Source organism: Pezoporus occidentalis, unplaced genomic scaffold, assembly GCF_034315485.1.
Source record: "Pezoporus occidentalis ecotype Australia unplaced genomic scaffold, CSIRO_AGI_Poc_V1 ctg127, whole genome shotgun sequence".
Taxonomy (NCBI): domain Eukaryota; kingdom Metazoa; phylum Chordata; class Aves; order Psittaciformes; family Psittacidae; genus Pezoporus; species Pezoporus occidentalis.
In genome coordinates this window covers 2,292,867-2,318,068 of record NW_026913071.1, presented here as the reverse complement: position 1 = coordinate 2,318,068, position 25,202 = coordinate 2,292,867, and the positions used below count along the sequence as shown (strand labels likewise).

The window sequence follows — 25,202 nt, the reverse complement described above, 5'->3', positions numbered from 1 at the left end:
TCTTCCTCCTTCCTCAGACCTGGCAGGTAAACTGTTTGTGGGAACTTCCCTTTCAGTCAGTGTGACCTGGCTTGGCTAAGGTAGGCCGGTTTAAATGCTTAAGCTAACCTGGCTCACTTGGACTTGTGTAAGCTAAAATGCACTTGCATGAAGAGCTTTGAGTAATACCTCTAGCATGGTGGGAGAGTGTCCTCCAGCTGGAGCAGAGCAGCCACAGAAGGAGCTGTGTTCCTATCCCCTTACAGCTTCCAGCTATAGATGTGCGCAAAAGTTCAGCATGACCGCCCTTGTGATGTTTGTACCTATTCGCTGGTCAAGTAGCCATAACAGATCACTAACAACAAGGAAATACCTCAGTGTCTTTGTATGCAGTGAATTTGCTTGTTTAGTCAAGGATGTAGAGTTCTAAAGGGTAAGATTTGCCTCTGTTACAATAGATTTTTAGGGTTAGCTTTCCTTAATGCCAAAGGCTCAGTTGTCTCCTGTAGCAGCTGGATCTGCGATTCTGAAATGCTTTCTCATCTTCCATTCTAATGTCACTGAAAACTTTTTTCAGGAAGTATGAAGTAGCAGAATGGGTTTCTGACATTAATTTTCTAGTTCCCAGAAGCTCATTTTGGTCTTCAAATAAGATTTTGTCAGATTTTTGCACTGTAGCACTGATTTGGATTAACTTTTGTGTATGAGTTGTGCTGAACACATGAAGCGTTGGCTTGGAATGAACTGATTCCTGTCTTAGATTATTATTTGTAAAATATGGTGTCTTTTAGACATGCTCTAGATGACTGCATTAGAGTTCTGGGAAGTGTTTTGGTTCTGATTTCCATTGATAATGTGCAATATGGTGGGTCCTACATTAAAGAAATATGAAAGAGAAATAAAATCTCTCCTTGTGGTTTGAGAATTAGTGTTGTATCAGCTCTGTATAAAGCATCCCTTTGACTCACTGAAGTGTAGCTGTGGTTGACTGTTCAAAACAGTGTATCAGACAGCTATTTCGTTCTCTGGAATTTGAAGTGGACTGTAAGCTCGGTGCATTCTCCTCTGCTCAAGCCAGCCAGCCAGTTGGAAAGAAAATTGAGCTGTTGTGACTGAAGCGCAATTTTCCACACAAGTTATTTGGGGTGGTTTTCCCCAAATGGCGTCTATCTTCACCATTGAAATGTCTTGCTTGTTTGCATCTCTTCTGACTTTTATCCCACTGGTAATCTTCTGAATGCTTAAAATTAATGGATCATGACTTGGAAGCATCTACATGTTACAGAGTCAGCTCCAAAGGACTTCATACCACATGTCTTTGACTTTCACTCGTTCTTATGTTGGGGTCTTTATTTCTGATTTTTTATAATATTAGAAATAGCTTTCTGTGTTTTTCTTCTGCTACATCCTTGGTTTGGTCTGTCTGTTGTTTTAGAGTAGGAGTTACCTGTGTCTACAACTGAAATGGTTTTCATATTCCCATTTTTCTTTCTTGATTTCACAGATCAAGGTGTCAACATCTACAGAAAACCACCCATCTACAAACAACATGGTAAATGATCTTTCCCTTTTTATTTCCAAACTTGAATTAAAAGGCAAGCAGACTAGTGAAAAGCATTCAGTTGTTACTTTGTAAGCATAAAAACTCAGTAGCCCAAGCTTGAAACAGCTGTTATTGCATGTCCTGCTGAGTGATTGTTTTAAAGCATGTTGTTTCATTTGAACCATATGGTTTAAATTTTGGCCACATTGATACTAATGGCAGAATTGCCTTTAACTGGGATTTTGCTGTCTCTTTAGCATTATGATGTCTTCCTGTATTTCACTTGTTTAAGTTTATATTTTAAGAATACAGGTACTGATCGTGTTAAATGGATTAACAACAGACTGTTCTCTGACAGGGACTTCATGGAATTTCATTATTTTAAACTGACAAAGAACAATAATTTAACAGCAAAGATGGAGATGCCATTAGCAGCCTGGAATTCCAAATGTATCTCTGGCTTTAAATAAGATATGATAATATTAATAATGGAAGACGATATGTTGACTTGTCACTGGCAGGGCTAATGGGATTCTCAGGCCCTGTGATACAGCTCAGGTAGATTCTGTATTTGTTTTCCCAGCTGTTTGGGCTCCAAGTTGGACAGCAGTGTTTGTACTTTAAGGTTTTCAGTGTAAACATTGTTAGAGCAAGCCTGAAGTTACAACGATGGCAGAAGCCCACTGCCTTGCCCATCCTTAGTACTGCACAGCAAGGCCCTGGGTTTTAATGGAGTGTGTTCACTCTGCCCTTCTGCTGTCAACAGGAAGCTTTGAATAGATGATTTTTGTGTAATGTGGTGACAGATGGATGACTCTACTTTTTAAAGACTTTCAGTTTGCAGCCCTTTGCAAACCCTTTATCCAATGAAATGCATTTAGGGTTAAGTGGCAAATCAGCAGTGCTACAGGGTTTACATGAACAGTTGGCTGAGAGCCATTGAGCTGAGATGATTAGGAAAGCTCAGAAAGTCCATTCTGTAGTTAGGAGTAAGGGTTGCAAATAACAGTGCTATGGTATTATGAGGGGTTTTTCCTCTTTGTGTTTTAATTTTCAAACCATATGCTCATTTTGGAAAAGTCTTAACATTATTTCTGTTTATTTTTATGGTTTTAATGTGTCTTCTCACCTCCCATTAACATGTGAATGTTTAACCACTGACATCACCAATTCTAATACGTAAGTACTGTTTGAAGTCATGCTTTTGTAAACTCTGACCAGCTTCTTCAATACCTGCAATTGTGCTTAGATTTTCCCAATCACAAACTGCTCAGAATTCCCAATTAATCCTAATATTGATGCTCCTAAACTACCATGAAAGTGTTGGATGAGCCACACAGTGGCTCACTTCATGAACAGATGTATGTCTCCTAAAAGAAAAATAAAATCCTATTGGATTGATTTTTTTTTTAATGTCAAGAAGAGAAAGCCATAATGCACATCCTCATGTGCTTTTAAGAGACTTTGACTTAGGCTGGAATCCTGTGTGGATGCCCCACTGCTGAGGTATTTTATTGGTGAGGTTCATTTCAATACAAGTCTCTTTCCCTGCCACATTAATCATAGAATCATAGAATGGTTTGGGTTGGAAGGGACCTTAAAGCTCCTCCAGTTCCAACCCCCTGCCATGGACAGGGGTACCTTCCACTAGAGCAGCTTGCTCCAAGCCCCTGTGTCCAACCTGGCCTTGAACACTGCCAGGGATGGGGCAGCCACAGCTTCTCTGGGCACCCTATGCCAGTGCCTCAGCACCCTCACAGGGAAGAACTTGTTCCTAATATCTGATGTAAATCTCCTCTCTTTCAGTTTAAAGGCATTTCCCCTAGTCCTTTTCATAAAGGGCCTTGTCAAAAGCCCCTCTCTAAATTTATTGTTGGCCCCTTTAGCCAATGGAAGTTGGCTCCCTGGAGCCTTCTGTTCTTCAGAACAGGACAAATTTGCATCTGCATTTACTACTACTGCATGCTGCTAAGCAAGGGCATGCAGCTGAAAATATCCACTGGTTAAATAAACATATTTGTTTCAAATGCCTTTGTTTGTTTTGCTGCTTTTTCCCAGAAACGTAGGAAACAATCAGCATCAATAGAGTTAAAACTAGCTCTGTTTCTCTGAACTATTTGTTTCCTTGCCCTAGAGAGAAGACAGATCAGTACATAAATCTGGTTTCACCTTCATTCATAATCAGCTGTCCTTTGGAGTTAATGGCAAATACTGTTAGATTGAGTTTTCTCACTCTTGCCTAATCATTCTAACTCTAGTAAAATCTAGCTGATTTGGGGTTATTTTGGGGGTGGGAGTAAGGGAGGAGAGGAAAGTTTGAGTCTCATCTTTTGGCAAGAGAAAGACATTACTTTGCTTCAAATTGCAATTAGTAAAGCAAACCATGAAAGTGGTTTTGCTTTTGAAAATTAACCTCTTGTAAACCATAAAATTTAGACAAAATAAGGAAGAGCTTTATATTGATATACATAGCTAAGTTCCCTGATTGCCATCTAGATGCAGCTGCTTTGGCAGCACAGAGCAAGTCCTCCGAGGATATCATCAAGTCCTCCAAGTTCCCAGCAGCTCATGCACCAGCACCCAACGAGATACCAAAGATTGAGACTGACCACTGGCCAGGCCCTCCCTCCCTTGCAGCCATAGGTATGCAAAAACAAATGATACAAGCGATGCTGCTTACAAGGTACTGGTAACCAAAGTAGATTAATACTGGAGCTGTAAAAATGGAAAGCGAAGCTTGTGTCTACTCCAGGTGTTCACCATGAAGTGCAGTTCTTGGTGAGACCTCCGAGTGCCTGTGAATTAGGACTATTGCAGAGCGCTAAGTAGAAGAGGTTTTGCTAAAGGACTTTGGGATTGATCACACAGGTATGAGCCCATTGGCAAATTATGTGAACTCCCATGCAGGAGCTTAAAAATATGTAGTGTCACACAAGCCTGACTTCTTTCAGTTAATGTCTATTTAATCTTTTAGTCCTAAGCTAATAGCAAATATTCCACAGGAAATACGGTTCCTTCCAACCACATAGTTAATTTCATGACAAAAAGCAATAACTGAAGTCAAAAATTAATGGACTAAAAGAGTCGAGATTTTCAGTTACTGTTTCTGCAGACTTTTCATTTCTATTCTGTGTTGTAGCACTAGAGGTGTCTTATTTTCTTTTGCTTCAATCATGTTCATCATAATTTTGTTTTGGTTTGTATTTTTTTTCCTCTGTTAATTTTTATTGACCCCTATAACATGAAATCCCCCATCTAGCCTGATTCATTTATGAAGTCATGCCTGAAACACTGAAGGTGTTGCCTGTTTCAGGTTTCTGTGAGGGAGTGTACGGTTTTCCTGACAATGGGATTTTAATAGAAGGGTAGGAGAGCTCAATGACCAATTGAAGGGGCTGCATTTGCAGTGGCAATGCTTTGAAAATGTCCTTTATATAGGGCTGCAACCTTACAAACATTACAGTCACAGTGAATACATCTACATACTTGGAACTCTCCTGGCAGTGCTTGTGATAACTACAGCATTATTATGATGTGTGTCTAAGATGGAGCCTTTGTTGGAAGTTTTGGCTATCAGCTCAGTCTCTAGGCAGTGGATGACAACTCTTAATGGTTTCCAGTAAAACTGCCTTCTATATTATCCATCAGTTGATATTATTACACCTGAGAGACTAAACAGAACGGTTTGGAAACGGTAAAGGTAAAAATGTGCTCATGGACATATTCATAGATAAGAAGGCATCATACAAGATTAAAAACCAAACTTACAAGCCCCAGATTTTTCAGTTTGTCTGAGTATTTTCTTACAGAGCTAGGATGAGCTCAGCTGCCAAAAAGGAGTTTTATTGCTATTGTACTGAAAAGTCTTGCAAAAGCCTGAGATAACAAACTAAATAATAACTTCAATACAAGCAGTTTCTCTATAGCTTTCTCTCTCTCCATATCAGCATCAATTTAACACTGCTGTACAAAACATTTAATTGATAGAAACCTTCTGATACTATAGTTGCAAAATTTAGTTTTCATTCAAATAAAACACTGAGTTTGTCTAGGATGAAGTTGGTGAATAGCTGTATCAAGCTATAGCCTGTGCAGAGAAAGGTAAAACTGCTGTCCAAATTCTTGCAGTAATATCATATTCTGTGTATTCATGGAAGTGTCTTGGCGTCCAAATAGAATTACTTCTCAAGAATATCCAAGAAAATAAAGATTATTCAATACAAAGGAAGGAACTAAAGTGTAGAGCACCTGTGTCTAAATCAAATTTAGCTTTATTCAATGGATCAAATTAGTTTGCTTCATTTTTGGCTAAAACCTTGTTTATTCTAAATGTGAGTGGCCATTTAGAATATTAACGTAGTTTAATTTTCCTTTTGAAATGTTAATTCAGATTTGCTTTTCTGAGTCTAGATAAAAGTTTAAATGTAAATTAGACTTAATGTTTTCAGCCACTGATACAGTTAGTGGTGCCATTAAACCTCATGTTTCCAGGACTAGCAATCTGAGCTCCTTTTATCAGTTTATAGACTCATGGGTTTTGTATCCAGGACTGTAGCTTGGTTTGGAACTCACATGCAGTTTAAGTAGTTGTTAATTTTACAAGAAGCCTGATAGCCATAGGGCAGGCTGTCTGAGTGAGTTTTATTAAAAGTGAGTGTTCAAGAAGTCTTTTGAGTCTGCAAGAAAATACGACTTTGTTTATTCAGTAATAAACTAGCATTGAAATCCCCAAGCTGCGGTTGAACTGAGACACAAAGCTCTCTCTGTACTGTGGTTTTATGGAAGCAGGAGCTGACATGAGACGCAGATCAAGTGGAAGAGAGGAAGATGATGAGGAACTACAGAGACGCCGGCAGCTGCAGGAGGAGCAGCTCATGAAGGTGGTTATAAGCTTGTCTTCATGCTGTTTCTGACCACTATCCCAAAAGTGCCCCTTTGTTTTCTGTAAGCAGTTTCTACTAATGCCTGATCAGCTTTATTTTATCGATTTTACTGTTTTTTTTTAATTTCTATTTGTAGCTCAACTCTGGTCTGGGACAATTGATACTGAAAGAAGAGATGGAAAAGGAGAGTCGCGATAGGTCAGCCCTTTCTGCCAGTCGTTACGATTCTCCAGGTAATTCATGTAGGCAATAAAGCTGATAATGAACAGTGGATAGTGAACACCACATATACACACATCAAGCAGCCTCCCAGAATAGGAACCACTGGGAAAACTGCTTGATATGTATATATGCTGTATTCTCCCCTGAAAGAGTGGCCTAATTCATTAGCTGGTTTTGGTGGGGGAAGGATTCTCATGGCTGTTTCTTTATTTAAAAAAAAAAAAAGATTTTCAGGCAATTTTGAGGAGAGAGATTTTCTAATCTAGATAAGGAATGAGGTAAAACATTTGGTGACTGTCACATCACACACATGCCAATAGGCTGGGTTATTAAATTACAATAACATATTTTGCTAAAATCAGTAACATTTACCAGTGGGGCTGCATATGCCAAACACAACCAGTGTTTTGGCCTTGGCTGATATTGTGATTGCGTTCCAAAAGAATACAGAAAAAGCACAAAAGGCAACTTTGATTAATAGGTGGCTTAGATTCTTGGCCTCATTGCACATTTTGATATACATCTGTGGCCCTCTCAGATCTCCAGAAAAGGGCCTGGGGGTTTTATTTCACTCTCCCGATCCACGGGTCATTGTAGCACAGCAGCTGTGCTTCAAACCAGGAAGGGACAAGATGAGTCTCTTTGGAGTCATCCACTGGAGTAGGTGCCAAACAAACCAAGATTCCTAGTGTTCCCTATTATATAAGTGTGTTGCCTCTATTTATGGTCTTGAAGAGAATGCCTGTGGCTCTCCCTCACTGTCTGTAATAGTGTATTTGTTGAGTCCACCTGCTCAACTCGGAGCTTATGATTTTTATACGAACTTTCACAAAGATTGGAGGACTCCTTTATTGGAGAGGAGTCAATCCCTCTTTGCAGTGATGGTCAGTGCAGTCATCAGTTGCCTTTGGAATCAGTGGTACCTTTCCTAAGGGTGCTTATTGCTGGCAACAGCAGTTCCTCAAGCTGTACATTCCCTGCCCTTCTGTGGTAACAGTAACATTTAAAAAACAAAACATTGAGTTTTTATATGGAGGATCTCATCTGAAGGAGCTGTATTAACTGTAGAGATGCTATTAATGAATATGCTGATGATCTGTTTCATCCATCTTCTTATCTGTACTTGAAAACACACCCTTGACATTTCCACATTGTCTTTTATCTTGCTCGTGCAATTTTTGAGTGCAGTGCAAATACTGAATGCCCCCAAATACCTTATTTCACTTTCATTTCAGGTGAAAGATGGAGGCACAGAGTTCTGTTGAATCATGTCTTGTTCTCAAAAGTGTCACATCGTGTACAGGATAACTGTAATTTCAGATCAGAATGCCAAATTCTCAAACTGGTTTGAATTCACTCAGCACTGCCCATTCTGATCATTCTCCTGTTAATTCAGTACTGAAACATCTGTCAATTACAGTATTTCAGGATCTAAACCCTTTTCTCCTTTGTAGCAAAAAAATGGCAAGCTAAAGCATGTGGATACAAAGAGAAAGGAGTGTGCTAGTCATCCGTGTCTTGTAGCCTTCTGCAGCAGCAGAAGCTGGGATCATAAGTGCAATAGTAATTGCAGTAGGAAGGATAGAAAGGAAACTCGTGAAAGGTTCAGAGGGTATAATGAACCATGTGGCAAGTCATGTGCAATGGCATGATAATGGTGCATAACTTAGAGAATGTATGGAAGGTTGTGATGAGTTTGGGGCTGAGATGTTTCTTAAAGTCAGTGTGTCTCAGTTGGTTATGTGTATGCTTAGCTCTTTTAGCTGTGGTTTTTTTCTTATGCTAATTGGTTCCTTAAATGTTCTTGTTTGTGAGTTTCTATGGGATTTTTTCCAGTAAAAGATTTTTCCCTTTCTCATTTAACAGCGCATGCTGCAGCCTCCAAAACCTCTTCCCTCCCTGGCTATGGAAAAAATGGACTTCACAGGGTAAGGAGATGGTGACTTTGAGAAGCAAAAGGTGGCTTTAATTATCCATGGTATTTATTCCCCTATTAACTGTATTGGATTTTCAGTTTGATCAAGTTTCTTATAAGACCATCCAAAGTCAGACAAAACCTCATTTGCCTTCCCACAAACTACATTGTTAAGAAGGCAAGAAAGCAATGCAAGAAACATTGTGAAAGTTGAAGGGGAAATAAAAGGCTTAAAGCAATTTATTTCTCCCCATAAACCAACCTGCTTGTGAAGTCATGAGCTGTGAATTTATGTTCGTGTCCCTGTTTTCCTGTTGCAGCCGGTGTCTACAGATTTTGGTCAGTACAACAGTTACGGAGATGTGAGTGGTGGTGTTAGAGGTAAGGCAGAGGAGCCTTTACATGCTGCTTCATTACTGAACATGTGATGATATTTGATCATTTCTGCTGTTTTCTTTTAAGTGGATGTGGTTATTTTGTATTTGCTCAGTACGTTTGCACTTCTTCTGGTAAACTCAACAATTAACTCAAACTCTGCAAATACCTATTAAAAAATAGGGTTTAGTTTGCTAAATCTGCCATGTGGAGCTGATCCTTGTATATGCCAAAGGATCACTTTAGCATTGCTGCAAATGGGAAGCAGGTAACATGTCGAATCAGGAATATGTACTGGGTTCTCTTTTCTTTCTCTGAAAGTTACCATCCACTGCACAGCCTGAAGGAATGAGCCAGAGTGAAGAAAGGATAATGCCTTCTAATCCTTGTTGCTGTAAATGGGTTTTATTATGAGTTTCAGCTAGATGTGGTATCAGTCATTGCCTAATAAAAATGAACAATATTTATAAAAGTTATGAAACTTTAAGACTTAATGTTTTGAAATGGGTTGAGCTGAGAGAATGGAGATTGCCAAAGGAATACTGCTCCCAGCTACCTCAGGTACCTTACAGTCAGGCATCTTCTGTTGGTGGTTGTGTCTCTTTGCAGAGGAATCTAGACAGCTACCTGATGGCAGAGGTTAGGTGAGGTGAACATTGTTCTGCACGTTTGAATCTTAATTGGCTTTTTATTTACTTGACTGTGGTTTTGTGTCTCTTAATATTTCCAAAGTGACTTGATTTTCCCAAATGAAAAGCCTGCTCAAATGAGAAGGGCTGCAATATTTGGAGTGTTTGACTCTTTATGAACTAAGCCCAACAGCAGGAAGGTTGCTGGCCTCAGAGCATCAGGTGGGATTTTGAGCAGATCAGATAGACCAGAAGACATAGGGATTATCTGGTAGATTGTGACTGATTCCTGTTCTTCTACGCTCTAAAGCTGATTTCTCTTTTGCTTTTCAGATTTCCAGGTACAGTACGGGTTTTCATCAATCAACTGACACCAGAACTAAAAGCATCTACCTGTTGAAGTCTGAATTTCTGCTACAGGGAAGGGTTTCTTAAGACAATAGCTTTGATTTTCCTGCATGTTTAAGCATAATCACCAATGTAGATTCTTATCAACAAAAACCAGACACAGCCTCAAATTCCTCGTTACCTCCCCAGAGCTGGGTTGAGACAGCTCCCACCAGTTCTGTGACTCGCTCTGTAAAATCTGTTAAAGTCTGTTGATCTATGAGTTATCTGTAACAGTCCTCTCTGGACAGCTGAGGGTGGATTTATTTCAAGCCTCTCTAGTACCTACCCAGAGATGTACAGAAATCTCTTCTGGAGGCAGTTTTTTCCCATACCAGGAGTCTTGAACTCATTTTTACTCTGGAATTTGCTCTCCAGACAAGATTGCTGATCAGTAGGTTTCTACAGTGCATCATCACAGTTGAGCCAGTAAGAGATGTGCTTGCAAATACAAACCCTTTTACTCCAAATACTGTCTGCAGGGTTCCAGAATGGTTTGAGTCTGTCTGGCTCCTCAGCATAATCACCATGTGAAATGACGATTTAAGAGAGGGTTTAAATACTTCTTATGTATCAAAATCATGATGATTGGAAAGAGAATTAGATTATAGGAGGAGAGAGGAGTTGTCCATGTATTGTACTCCAAATGTTATTTCTCTAGGAACAGTACCTGTGTCAGAAAAGCACCTTTTTACCCTATCCCTGTCTGTGTTCATAGTAAACTTTCCCATTGTAGAGACAATGCTGGTAGACTCAGTGGGGAACTGTTACCAGCCTTAGCAATCACAGAAGGCTCTGGTGGCAGAGAAGATCAAAGTATCCCTCTGCGTGCTCAGGGAAGTAATAAGCAGTAGCCATGGCAGTGATCTATATGAGAAGACTAAATATTAAGACTTGAAGGAAGTCTCAGGGCAAATTCACCTTTGTTTTCACCACTACTTGAGTGCCTTTACCCTCTGTGTGTGTAACCTATGTGTCTGATGTATACCTGTATCTGATGCAGTCCCTTCCGGATGGTCATGTCCCTGGAATGAGAATGGACAGAGGAGTATCTATGCCTAACATGTTGGAGCCAAAGGCAAGTGCAGATGTTATTCACTTTCCTTCAACACAGTGAAGGTTTGACTGTGAAATGCAGATAAAATATGGGAAATGTCTTAGTTTCCTTGTTTTTCTTTACCTTACCTCAGTCCCTGCTCCTTATGTGCCAGACCTCTCCCTTTGTTCTGGACTTTGCCTGTTACAGGTGTTAGCACTTCAGGCAGGCTGAGGGCAGCCCAGAAGTGTGCTTCTGGGGTTAAGGAGGCTTTTCCAGAGACTAAATGAAGATGCTGAAGATACTCAGTAGCTAGTTCTCTGTCAAGCTGCCACTAGCCAAAACAGCAGGCCAAAATCAATGGGAAAATCTCAGGCCTTTCAGGCTGGAAAAGCAATGCAGAATATTGTGGATCACAACACACTGTTAAGGCTGTCTTAATTTCAAAATTAATGCAATTCTGGGATTTGTTTCACATTGGAAGTTAGATAGAATAATAGACTGGTTTGGGTTAGAAGGGACCTTAAAGCTCCTCCAGTTCCAACCCCCTGCTATGGGCAGGGACAACTTCCACTAGAGCAGGTTGCTCCAAGCTCCATCCAACCTGGCCTTGAACACTGCCAGGGATGGGGCAGCCACAGCTTCCCTGGGCACCCTGTGCCAGTGCCTCAGCACCCTCACAGGGAAGAGCTTCTGCCTAAGAGCTCATCTCAATCTCCCCTCTTCTAGTTTAAAGCCATTCCCCTGTGTCCTATCTCTACATGCCCTGTGAGAATCCTCCAGATTTGTTGCCAGCCCCTTTAAGTACTGAAATATATATATGGATCTATATATAGACGTATATATAAAGATACATGTCTCTCTGGATCTGTTCTTTAGGTCTCAGAAAGGTTAGCCTGACACCTTCCAATAATGTTGAATTCCCCAGAGAAGAAGTTATTCAGGAGATTTATTGGAAAAGAGGCAATGTCAGCTGACTGTAATTTAAGTCATTAATGCAAATGCTTTTGCAGCTATGTCTAGAGATATCCGAGTCAAAAATTAACATAATATACAGAGGGATTCAACCAGGGCTGTGTTTCAAATCTTACAACTTTATTGCTGGTGAACCTTCCAAGAAATCATGATTTTGCCAGTTACAAAGATCAGTATTTCTGCAGTTGAGGAGCTCTTTTACAAACCAAATGACTATTTGTGCTTCCGAGTCACCTCCAGACAAACTCTACAAGGCAATAACCCCAGCTTTATAAGCTGAGAGCCCAGTGTGATGTATATTTACAAGTGGTTTTATATATTATATACATAAGACCTTGGGGACATCCCCAACTCCTGAGTTACTGCATTTTACTCCAAATAATTTCTCTTTCAGTACAATAGAAATTCTTACAGCCACCACTGCTGTTGATGCACCCAGTGATTTGGAATGGTATTTTGGGTGACAAATTCTGTCAGTATTATTAGTAATAAAATTGATGGGAATGTTCATGAGATAATAGGTCACTCCCTGTTGATGGTTATAAAGGTGATGCCAGACTCTCAGCAGGTGTGAATTGGCAGTATGTTTATTCATGTCAATGGTCCAATACTAATTAAAACCTGATAAAGTAAAAAGTCAGCATGAAACATGTGAAAAGTGAAAATAACTAAACTTAAGAATGACCAAATCTTTCTGAATGGTCTTCAGAAAGGACAGAATTTGTGCATCCTGCCACCCCAGGTTGAGATATGCCTTTTTGTGAATATCTGAATATAAAATGTACCTATGACCATAGATCTTGAGTCAAACTCTGCCTGTTTTAATATGAAAAGTTACATTTTAGTTTCCTATAATGCTGTATATGGTAGTGGTAGCCATTTCCAGTATCAAACACACACGATGTAATTCCAAGTAATAGATTTAATTGTACAATTGTGATGATGTCAGAATCTCCTAAGGACCATATCTTACAATTGGAATTGGTATGTAAGCACACGTCATTTAAATTATTACTACTTACAATAAACTCAGTGGTGTGTTCACTGATGCCTGAATCTTATTTATTATATTTCTGAAAAGTTCATTGGGATAATTGTTGACAATAAAATGAACTTAATGGCCTCGTGCTGCACCAATGTCGGTTAGGTGGAATCTCTTCTGATGTTAAAATAATATCATTAAGAGCATTTGGTTATTATATATAGTTATCTCTCCAGGAGGGTTTTGGTGGTCTCATTCTTGTTCCCAGTGGGCAAGTAAAGCAAGACCCATCAATAACAGTAAAGGCTGAGCCAGTCACCACTGAAGTCTGCAGAAGAACTTCAGTAGGGGTTGGATGAGGAGTCTGGGAATGATGTTTTCCTACTCAGCAGAGGCATGCAGTGAGAAGGGCTATAGAGAGACACTGTCAATTGGAACATGAGCTCTTCTGTGTCATTCCAGGCATTTATGGAAGCATCTGCCCAAGGCAAAAAATCCTAAACCAGACTTTTATTTGCCAGGGATGATTCCAGAAACTGATTCTAAGGCGCATGGTTTTCAGAAAGCCTTTGCTTCTATTGGATTAGACTGATTGGAGACCGACTGACAGTAAACACTTCAAACAAAGAACCTGTACACATAAAACAAAAGTAAAATCATTTATGCATTCAGGAATTCATTACTGACCAGTAACTGATATGTGTAAGTTCTGGTCATTCTTTGCAATGTAAAGGGAAATCAAGGGAAATGTTAATGGGAGATGTGCTGGACACTTACTCTTCTGAAGCAGATGAAAGTGCATAAGACAAATATATCTACAAAAGTATCTCCTTTAATCCATGTAAGTATGCACAGCCAGCAACCCCAGCAAGCAGTTGTTTGAGTTCTTAACTACCCAAAACGGCAAAGAAAATCATTTGATTAATTTGACTGAATGCAGTGGCCCCTGTGAATTAATATCTTGCTTATTCAGAGCTGCTTCCTTTTTTATGTACTTTCATATGTTTCATCTTTTGAAAGTCCACTAAGTGTCTGTTTCCTTAGAGCTGTCCACACTTTGGCAACCGGTTAGACCAATGAGTGACAAATACATTTGCCTTAATAAACTTATACATTGATGGATGAGAAGGTATATTAACTAGAGAGGACTCTGATCAAAGCCAGCCAGTGTATTAGATGCACCATAAAAATCGGTGGGGTGGGGAAGTATCGAGTACAATATGAAGCCGTTTGCTACTAAACAAGTTCTTGCTATGTCACGTTTTGTTCTTTCTGCTTTAGAATATAAATACATCTCTTTTTCCCCCTTTTATACATTGTTAACAGATTTTTCCATATGAAATACTCATGGTGACCAACAGAGGGCGAAATAAAATACTAAAAGATGTAGACAGAACCAGGCTCGAGGTAAGAGAAGCAAGTTCCTAAATGCTCTTTCCTGCTGAAGTTGTTTGTTGTTGCACACTTGAAAGCTCAAACATTGAAGAGTAGATTCTTGTTAGACTGGGAAGATTTCTCAGCACTAAGCAGGGAAAGAGGAGACAGATGGAGGAAGCAGCTGCATCTCCATGAACAGTGCTCGGCCAGGAGTCCCACATCTTTATCTCCCTGCTCATGGACTGAGCTGCTCACAACCCCACTGTGTTTTCAGGTAGTTAATTATATACTTGTAAATTGGTAAAAAGCCCAAATTTGATGTTTTGTGGTCATTGGATCCATATTGGAATGGAGCAATACGTTGTTTGATCTTGGATCATCTCTCAGTTAAGGGTCAGCCCCAGCCATCCTTGAGGATCAAAACTCTAACTTTCTTTAACTCACCCCTGAGTACTGTGAGTTAGTTAGACTGACTGATATCCAAAAAAAATATGAGGATTTCAATATCTGCCAACAAATGAAAACTGTTTACAGCTTTGTGGGTTAGAAAGGTTCAAGCAGCCCAGTGTAAGGCTGGGGATGTTAAAGTCGTTTGTAGTTAGCTAATCTTCTGTGAAGATGAATGGAAGGGGCCACAAAAAATTTGGGTAAGTAACCATTTATGCACCTTAAGACTAGTAGATATGTGATCACTAATCAGATTTCCATGCTGTAATACATTACTACCGAATGGAGGCAGTTCCCCTTCCAGTGCACTCTGAAGCGGCTGAACAAGAAGTAACTTGTGCACACGACAACACCAAGAAATGTTTCATTGTCCATAGAGAAATGTGCTGCACAGTTAGCCTGGCCTGACATCTTCCTTCCCATAATGATGAATGTAGCATGTCAACTTGCAGCCCTTCTGCAAAGCTCTCCTGAAACCCAGTGTCTGTTTGAGCCTCCACATGTAAGCAAGAGGTGACAGCTAAAGCCTGGCACCAGGGTGTGCAGGAGCTGGTTTTGTTCTCTGGTCTGTCACTGCTGGTTGGGTGACTTCAGGCAACTTTTTGTCTCTTGCTTATTCAGCAGTTGAAATAGTTCTTTTGATGTCCTTTGTAAACTTCTCAGACTTAACCAATTGCAAAATTCTATTGATTGATCGAGCACTTGAGTTGATGAGGACTTGAAAGCCAAAGCATTATTTCCTGCAATGGCTCTTATTCAGTGACACGAAATCTCTAAGGCATTCCTATCTCCTCTTGTGTCTCTTTGGCTTTGACTGACCGTTGCCTTTTCTCCTCTTTTTTTTTTTTTTGTCTCTTTTTTTTTTTTTTTCTATTTTAAAGCGTCACTTAGCTCCTGAAGTTTTCCAAGAAATATTTGGCATGACGATACAGGAGTTTGACAAGTTACCTCTCTGGAGACGCAACGACATGAAGAAAAAAGCAAAACTCTTTTAATCTCCCCTTAAACCAACAAAACAATGATGCAAAGGATATTGTGTCATGCAGTCCAAACTATTTGGAAGCAACTACTTGTCCACCAAAAAGGGAAAATCACATAGCAGCACCTCTGTACACAGCAATTGAACAAGATGAACGTTTGCCCTCCTGGAACTCAGGGCTCAGAAACAACGATAGTTTGAGGTGTTGACCTGTTACATGGTGTTATCCAAGATAGGAAACTGTTTTGTTCTTCTCCCTCAATGATATTCCCTTTACTTTTATCCACAATACGATGGACTTTATTGCTAGAGCCAGGAAGTGCCCTTAGGATGCCTTGTAGACTGAAGTAGTTGTAACCACTCCAAGAACTGGAAAAGAATATATATATATATATAAATATATATATGTATGCCTGTTTGCGTGTGTGCACACATGTATTTATATCTATCCATCTATCTGTGTGTGTGTGTATGTATGTGTACATATGTGTGTATATATATGGAGAGGAAGATAGATGCTCTGAAGTGAAGGAGAAGCCCCTTATGACTTATCCACATGGTCACATTTAAGTCTTTCACACAACCGTTTCTTAATTGACAACTTCTTTGTGTGATATCATCTGCAAAGGCGGGCGCTCTGCTCACTTACAGTACATACCTGTTGAACTTCTGGAAAATGGACTCCTTGTATATATTTGCTAGGATGTAGGAAGTGAATTGCTGTGTCTGTTGTCAGTCTTCCCTCTTCCACACTTTCTGCTTGAATTAATAGGGCCGGAGTTTAACCAGTCCTTTGAATAAGTTAAGATCACTTAAGTAATGGGAATGATGGAGAAGAGTCAGTTTTCTTGTTATGTAGTCCAGGAGATGGGTGGTTGGGGGTGGGAGTGACAGAGTGAGAAAATGCTTTTTTAAGTGTGCCCTGGTTCACACCCAGAGATTTCAGGACAGTCTCCCTGCTGGTATTTACTAGTACAGCTCAGACTGCAGTGGAGTTGTAGGATTGTCCATCAGCAGGGAAGACGGTTCTCTGCAAACTAACACGCAAATTCATCCCTCTTAGGGAGGAATGTTTATGAATTAAAAGGTACCATCAAGGTGCCATGCTCTGCCAATAGAGGCTTTTTGATTAAATTGCAGTTGCTGTTGTCAATATGGCACAGTGCATGGGGCCAAGCACTTCTTTTAGTTAATGTAGTTTTTCACTTGTGCTTGGAAAAGAGGGCACAGGCTTTTTTTTCCCCTCTTCCTCTCTTGAAGCGTCAAAGCTCCAGCCTTGGTTATATTTATTTCTCTTTGTGCCTGACTTGGTTTTTGAAGACAGAGTAATCATGCAAGACAGTTTCTGAGCTGCATTGAACTCCTTATGGCTTTCAGTCCTCTTCCAATATGCTGCAGCTTGAAATACTGCCTGTGTATATACCTTAACTGCTTCTGGGCGAGTCCTATACAGAGAAGGACATGAGCACCAAAGTAATAGAATGAATGCATCGTGGCTGCCAGGTCAGCTTCTCTCTTCCTTGGTGCTTAACTGCCAATGCATACTGCACTAATGAGCCCATCTCCTGATTGGGAGAGGGTCATTTAGGTTCTGTGTCTGTCAAAGAATATCAAGGTTTCATTTTTAACGCTGAACTTCTGTCACTGGAGACATCAGAACCTTTGTATTTTCTATTATATGAGACATTGGTGTTAAAATCTGGAAGTCAGGAAGGGGAAACAGTCCCGTGTAATTGTGAGATTCAGTATCACTGTATTGAATTCTCTGCATCACCACATGGCATTTCACCATGAAATGTGCAGGACAGCCCAAATCCTGCCTCCTCTTTGCTGGTTTAGGAAGTCCTGTTGCAACAGATCACTGTGGTTCCTTTGATATAATCTGAGGTGAAGATTCAGTATACAAGAGGCAGATACAAGGGGTCAGCACAACTCCTTGTCCCTAGAACCAAAGGAGTGGTTGGTCTGTGGAGCAAGATGGAGAATGTGCTACCCTGCAGGTCTGGCATCACAGTCCCCACTGAAGTCCTCAGTGAACACTGTGACACTTGCAGTTGTGTGTAAGCTTTCTGTCTGTTGCTGAGATTGCAGCAAAGATCAGTTCAACAGGTTATACTTCATTTTTCAGAACAAGCATCTGAAAGGGTTTTAGAGGAACACTGGGAAGCAAGTGGGAATGGTAGGGGCACTGGCAGCTTGAGATGCATTTTTGAGTGACTGCTGAAAACAAATCAAATGAAAGAACAGTCATGGGGCTTTGTGAAAGCTGGAGGCTCAGAAATTCCGTGTTTGTCACCTGCAAGGTGTGGCTCAACTTTGAGATGAGTATTTGAGTTTTAATGCATTTGAAGTGTTAAAATCTCCACATTTCATCAGCCCACATCCTGTGGACAGTACCGTGTTGCTGCCTCTCAAACACAGTAGGCATTGCAGGTCTATTAGCCCATGTCACCTTGCCAATAAACGTTTTTAATCTGAAGACTTGCTCTCTCAAGGATGTGAGCTGCCAGTCTCAGTTTTTCTGTTCCCATCTCCAGATTACTATAGCGTATGAATGCACTACCCAATCATTTCAGAAATGACTAAGCCAGGTTATTTTCTCTCCAAAAAGAAAGACGAAAGAAGATTATAAGCCCACTTCGTAGCCTGTAAGGAATGACAGGGTAGTTTTTATCTGTCTCATCAGCAGAGAATTTAAATCTGCAACTGCAGCTTGGGAAGGAATGAAGAGAAGCCAGCTTACATGCTGCAGAATCATCTCTAACTGGATATTTGGGCTACTGCTGGTTCACATCTCACTGGCATAGTCAGTTCATGGCCCTCTGCACTAGAGTTAATACTCCTTTATTTCCAGTTGAGAACACAAAGGGTTTTCTGAGCTTCCATTTCATGCATACAGTTAATTCCCCTTAACTATCCCAACCCCTTCCATGTCGATACACCCCAAGAGATCACCAGTCCATCAGACTTATGCTGCAGCCAGCCCCGGGGTGTGGAGTGTGTTTTCCTCAGTGGGCTGTTAGTGAATGTCACTGCAACGCTTTCTGTTCTTTCATCTGATCTTCACACCTAATAAAAACAGAAACTTAGCCGCAGGGAGGATTTTCTGTGTAAGCAATACATCATTTTCCTTGCGTCAATCAAAGCAGCATTGTCCTGGGAAACTCTTTGTAATTCCCCTCTTCAATATTCCCTTGAGAAATGTCAGGGGTTGGACTTAGATGATCTTTAAAAGTCCCTTCCAACCCAAACCATTCTGTGATTCTATGAATATACCTCAAGTTCATGCTTGCGTTCTTCATGCAAAGCATCTGAGGTCCTGATAAAATCCTAACAAACTCGGTACTGTCTTGGCAGAATGTCATTGCCAAGGGGACTGAAAACTGATTGGTTTTGTCTTGTTTTTTCCCCTTTTCCACTTTAAGAGCAAGGTAAGAGACAAAACCTGTCAAAACATTGCAAGATAACCACACATGTGCAAAATAGGATTAGGTACACATGCAGGTTCTCAAACACAGCTGCATGTGTAGCACAAGCACTCCTCATTTGGAGTTGAGATACTACATGAGTAGCTACCCTGGAATTTCCAGGTAGTTCCTAGTGTTGAATAGATGGCAGTCATTAAGTTACGAAGGTTGTCACTTAAATATGTGGTTGTATTTGCAGGGCTTGTGGATAGCTGTGATATGCTGAGTGTGCAAAAGGCAGGATCAGTTTCCCAAATCTTGGAAGTGCCAGGTTGGCCACAAGTGATGCCATTTAAAAGGCCTCCTCAGGTGTATGTGAACATTTGCAGCACCCACAGCAGTGCTTAGATGGAAGGATAATACCCTGTGCAGTAGTGTTTATGTTAATGAGGAATCCAGAGATCTGACTTAACTGGGTTTTGTGCCCCCTCCAGATGCTGGTCTGGTGACTTCCTTATGAACAAGTAGAGAACTGTTCTGCATTCCAGTGGGAACAGCTGGCCATACCCTCTATACTTGTGCCTTAACTTAGTGTAAGTTCCAGCCTACTGTGAGTCAGCAGTTAAATATGTTGATCATCATCTCTGAAGACAGAATTAAGGCAGCTTGAAGAGCAGATCTGGAAATTACTGAACTGCCCACTGTTTCTCAATGTGATCTATTGTGTCCTCAGTTCAGGAAGCTGAATGTAGCATCTCAACTCTGCCAGTGTCTATCCCAAACTTGCTAAACTTTCTGTACAACTGGAAGAGTAAGTTCTTACAAACTTTGCTCACAGGATCTTTCTTTTTTAACTGTTTGTTGTCATCTCATGCTGGTGTCACTTAGGGCGGGTTTTAGGGGCATCTCAGAAACATACTTGTTTTCAGTTTGGTTAGTAGCCTTTCATTAAATATGGTTTGTGATGTGTTGTGGACATACTTGCAGTGTGCTGTGAAAGGTTAGACTAGGAGAACAGTAAGTTTCTTAATAGCTGTATGTGGGACAAGATAGCTCTGTGGCTCCAGTAGTGCTTCTGTCAAGACAGATGTCATCTCTCCTTACAAAGTCCTATAGTCTTAAGTCTGTGGGCCTTGCACTTAAGTGCTTGCTGGCTTTTCCCTGTTGCAATTTGGAAATCCTTTCTCAGTCATACAGTTTGGATATCCTGCATGAGCTTGTGGTACCTATTTCAGACTGTGGGGAAGTACAGTTTGGAGCCCATAGCTTATGAGCATCTACACAGGAATTAATGGTATGAAGCTGCTACAACAAGTGACAGAATAATTAACCCCCAGAACATTAAAAATATCAAGACCCTCTAAACTCATCTTGGAATGACTTATCTTGACTCATCCTGACTTAGGAGGAGACCTTGGCATATTTGGACCATAGCCTCGTAGAGTAGACTAAATGGAAAACAGCCTTTTTCCCACTCCATGATTCACTGCTTTCCTTCAGAATGTATTTGTGGAGGAGGATGTCCTCATCCTGGAAGTTACCTATGGCAGTGAAAAATAGCAGTCAATGGCAATGCAATAAAACATGTGCAGGAAACAAGAATATCAACTAATCTCTCCTGCAATGCCACTCATCTTTCCATGTCAGAGAGACTTTAGGGCTTGACTCCACAGCCCCTTCCCCATCCAGTTAGCCCCAGGTCATGGTCCAGTTCGTGCCCTATCAACACACCTGCTAGAGTCCAGCATAGTCTTCAGGGTAGACACATAGCAAGGGCTGGTCTTGATGATAGGTAGTATGTTTTACCCCATTGCTACGTAATGAAGAGCTACTGAGCACTGTGATAGTAGTACAATGCACCTTTCTCTTTTCATTTAGAAACACTCTTATCGCTGTGGATTGCAGGACTGCTCTGGCTGATGAGTTTTGCTTTGTGATTTCTCCCACACACCTTTTTTGTGCTTAAGAAAAGAAACAAAAACCATCTATCATAATGCAAAGATACAGGGTTTTTAGGCAGACAACTCTGCTGGCAGAGCTATGTGCCTGCATTTGGCAGGGAGAGAAAAAGTATTATTAACTTTAATGTAAGCATCAGTGCAGGAAGTGGGAATGTAATTGGCCATTAATGTTCTTTGCCTGGATGCAAAATAAATTATTTGTTGCCCAATGGGCTACTAACAGGGAAATAGATTTCTGCTAATGATTTGCTAAAAAATGCCTGTCCATGTGAAGAGGTAGTACTTCCTCGTGCATTGTGGTCTTTCTTTTGAGGTAAAAAGAGATGACTGAAGGCAAAAAGTAACCTGTTTTGCCAGGATCACCACAGTTAATGTGAGTGTTGCTCCCTAGACTTGCAAAGCTGAGGCCCACAGGACCTTACTCCTTCGGGCATTAGGAAATGAAGTATTTCAAGTAGCAGAAGCAGCTATGGGAATCCCAGCGGTGCCTTACCAGGCTGAGTCTCTAGCTCCCTTAGGTGCTTTGACAGGTCCCACTGGACACTTGCCTGGGCTTTTGTCATTGAACACGTTCAGAATGCACTTCCCCTCTCCCCCCAGATGCAAACCCACTGAAATCAGTGAAGCCCCTCACTGACATCCACACAGGCTGGAGCAGGCTCCTGCTCAGCTGGTTAGAGCAAGGAAGATCTCGGACTGCTGTGTATGTGCACAGCAGCGAGCTCTGTGTGTTATTACTGGATCAGTCCTGTCCAAGCAGTGCAGCCTGGTCGTTGCTGACAACTCTTCCTGTAAGGGGGCCTTACAGCTGGGGGCTTTTTTTAAGCTTTGAAAACTGAAACTAATTTTTCAAAGGTATCTTTTCCTTAAATCAGTAGATTTTGGCAATAGGGTTTTTATTATTTTATTTTTCTTTTCTCCTCCCTTCACATGTTACAAACCAGCATTCTGGGGAGGTGTCCCTGTGTTTTCCATTCATCTGTGAGACAGCTCTCTTTCTGAGTCTCTGTAAAAGTGAATCAATGTCTTGTCCGTACAGTAAGTCTGCTTGTATGCATAATGAAAAGTTGAGCTGGGTTGCTGTTCTGTACAATTAGTGTTTCCACTGTCATTACCGCAAGCAGCACATATTGCACTCCTGTGCCACTGTAATCTGCATCACTGTTGTACTCAAGTCAATGAATAAAGTTTGGAGCTTTATTCTTAATTGCTGGGTTCACATTGCCTCGTTTATTTGTTGGGTTTTTTTTCATCTTGCAGAGTTACATTGAAGTCAAACGGGATGTGCTCTCAGGAAAGAGAGGTGAGATAAGAATGACCAGAGCAAGACAGATGAGCAGTTCACAGCGTCAGTAAAATTATAGCAAAAGGTTTGAAAATGGATGCAAGGCTTCCTGTAACTAAGTCACTAGAAGCAGATATTCATACAAACCACATAGGACTGTTAATTTCATATGGTCAAGTTGCGGTTTGAAAGGACCTTAGATGTCCGCAAGGTTAACTTAAGTCATGCTGTTACATCAAGCTAAATGGTTTCCTTTCTTTATCCTTGCAAGTTCAGCTAAAATTTTAGTCCCTGACTTGAAAAGATATTGACGTGTCTTAGTATTTAAAATTAGGCATTTGCTTTGGTACCTGGAGTTTAAACCTACCCAGCCTTCCCCAGGGTGTAGAAGGCAGGGGATGATGCTATTCAAGGAAATAAGGCTATAAACCACCTATGCATGTGCTGAGCACCCAGGTCTCCAGCATACCATAGCAGCAGCAGAACTAAGCATGCTGCACCTCAGAGGAATCCGTAGCAACTCCTGTGAGTACCTCAGACAAGATATGCCAAGGGACTTGCTCGTTACTACATGTAGATACCCTCTGAAAAAGCTGCCGCTCACACACAGCTCTAGGTGACCTGCCAAGCATCATCACTGAATTAATTTGAGCCCCCTGCAGTTACGAGACCTGGAGCAACCAGAGTTGGAGCCTCATTAGGACTGGCCTCAGGGCTTGTTTGTTAAAGGGGAGGCAGGCGGGTGGTGGTGTTACTGTTTGAAGTGAAGCCAATGGGGAGCAGTCCTAAGAAAAACTTTAAAGGGGGTGGGAAAGAATCTTGCTCCAGGCCATTGATCATCTCTAGCTGCAGCCCTCCATTGAGGGGCAACACACACCCTGCACAGCATCCTGGAGCCTACAGAAAGCCCTTGCAGCATAAGATACATGTCTGCAGATAACGTTCTTCTCTTTCACTCCCCAGCCCTCTGAGACTTATCCCTGCCCTTGCCCTACGTTGATATGCTGTTGATACACTGTGAGAGGTTCTCTCACACATCAAAGGTAGAGGTTCCCCCAGGGTTTTAATTCAGTGTCCTGTGTTGAATATATCTAAGGACCAGGTCTCAGATAAGATGGGGGCTCCTGCTCCTGCTTAGAGAGCAAGAGGTGGGGAATTCAACATCACCATGAAGTTAGCCTTTAGCAAAGTTCATATTTGCCCCATTCACTTCCCAGTGTGTGTGCTGGAACTTGCACAAGAGAAACTCTTCTGTGGACAAATCCAGCAAAGTGACCTCGTAGTAGTTAGATGCTTCCTTTCTTTGGGTGGTTTACTGCAGAGGTTGTATTTTTGCTGTAGATGGGTCAGAATCAAATCAGAATCAGAAAATCAGATTCATTTACTGCAGCTGCTGGAAGTATGGCTCAGTGAAGGGCAGAAACACCGCTTCAGTGGAGTATTTAAACACAGGCTTTTTGCTATGTTGATGCAGTGCCTTGCCGGCAGAGCCCTTATCCTGAACTGGATGTTTGTACATACAGGGTGGAGATGACCCTTGCTTTGAGCATTTAATGGTCTAATTTTCAGCAGACATGTAGGCCCATGGACTTCAGCAGATCAGCATGTATGTCCCAGTATTCCTCATTTCCCCTTTTCCTCCATGTTTACAGACCTTTCATGTCTGGCTGCTTTGCAGCCCTCAGAGCTATCAGACCAGGTCTGAATGACCATATAACAACCTATATTCTATCCTCTTCTTTTTAGGACCAGCACTGGGAAACTTCAGGTGTTTTAGGAAAACTCTTGGCTGATAGCACATGGTGCTGTGCAGGTTACTGATGAGGAGTGCTGGGCAAACCAGAGACAGAGAAGAGTTAGGAAGATTCAGGGATGGTTTCAAATGTCTCCCCGTTCATCCGAACAGCGAGTCTAATTAGAGTCTTTCTAAGCATCTAGTCTTAGTCTGCAGTCTAAGAGACACCTTTAGTACACTGCTTATTTCCTCTTCCCCTGGGCATCAGGGAGATGTTTCCGTGCAGGGAGGGACCCCATTCCTCACCTACCAGAGTGCAGCCTCCAAGCACTTCCATGTTAGGCGCTCCCTGGGCATCTCCACACACTTAGCAAGTAAGCAAGAGCTGTGCATGGAGCATCTGCTTAAAAAAGCACAAGTGTAGGTCTATGATTTGCCCTTGGAAACTTAATTGGAAGGTTCCCAACTGAAGAGCCTCCTTTTTGAATCAGTCTCAGTCCACTGCCCATGTCTCAGCTCCTTACTTGTAGCAAGTACAGTGTAGTGCTAGCCCTCAGACACGTCTTGTCAACCCAAGCTCTGGAGGTCCAAAGCAGCTGGGGATCTTTGACCCAGCAGCGTAACAGAGCAGTTGCTCCATTACAGCCTTCCCCAGCCCAGACTAGCTGGGAATGTCACTGTGAATGTACTTCTGTGTGAACACCAAATCCACAAGGATCCCTTCCAGTCACCAGCCCCGCAGTGTGACAGTGCCAGCCAGCCTAAGCACAATGTAATTCCCCTCCAGTTAAATACACAACCCCAGTGAAATCCAAGGCCAGGGTTTCATATTTTTTGTACTTGTTGGACTATTTTTCCTTGCTCCCCTCCTCCCCACAAATAATAGGAGGTTTATGACCCCTGAGTAATGACTGTGGAATGCACTGCATCCTACAGGCATCGCAAGGCATCTGGCAGTGGGAATCTTCACAGCATGTCAAAAATACACAGATAATACCATTGTGAATAGCTTGAGATCAAAACAAGTCAAATGTCAATGCTAATTTGCTGTCAAGAATATAGCCCAAGACCACTTCCTCCTGCAA

General features: G+C 41.3%; 1 protein-coding gene across 14 annotated transcripts in view; it reads left to right on the top strand.

Annotated features, from left to right (window-relative positions):
• Positions 1-22,304, top strand: part of ABLIM1 (actin binding LIM protein 1) — a 192,496-nt gene extending 170,192 nt beyond the window's left edge. For 8 of the 14 annotated variants that reach the window (XM_062607934.1, XM_062607933.1, XM_062607941.1 and 5 more), the window contains 7 exons: positions 1,484-1,531; positions 4,019-4,165; positions 6,311-6,402; positions 6,542-6,638; positions 8,494-8,555; positions 8,863-8,923; positions 9,880-12,988. In XM_062607934.1, coding sequence (XP_062463918.1) covers positions 1,484-1,531; positions 4,019-4,165; positions 6,311-6,402; positions 6,542-6,638; positions 8,494-8,555; positions 8,863-8,923; positions 9,880-9,917 — 545 coding nt within the window. In that variant the 3' untranslated portion in view covers positions 9,918-12,988. Of the gene's footprint in view, positions 1-1,483; positions 1,532-4,018; positions 4,166-6,310; positions 6,403-6,541; positions 6,639-8,493; positions 8,556-8,862; positions 8,924-9,879; positions 12,989-14,252; positions 14,334-15,631 lie in introns of those variants that run through there. The other 6 variants (XM_062607943.1, XM_062607942.1, XM_062607939.1 and 3 more) reach the window with 3 other exon arrangements.
• Positions 22,305-25,202: the final 2,898 nt, after the last annotated feature.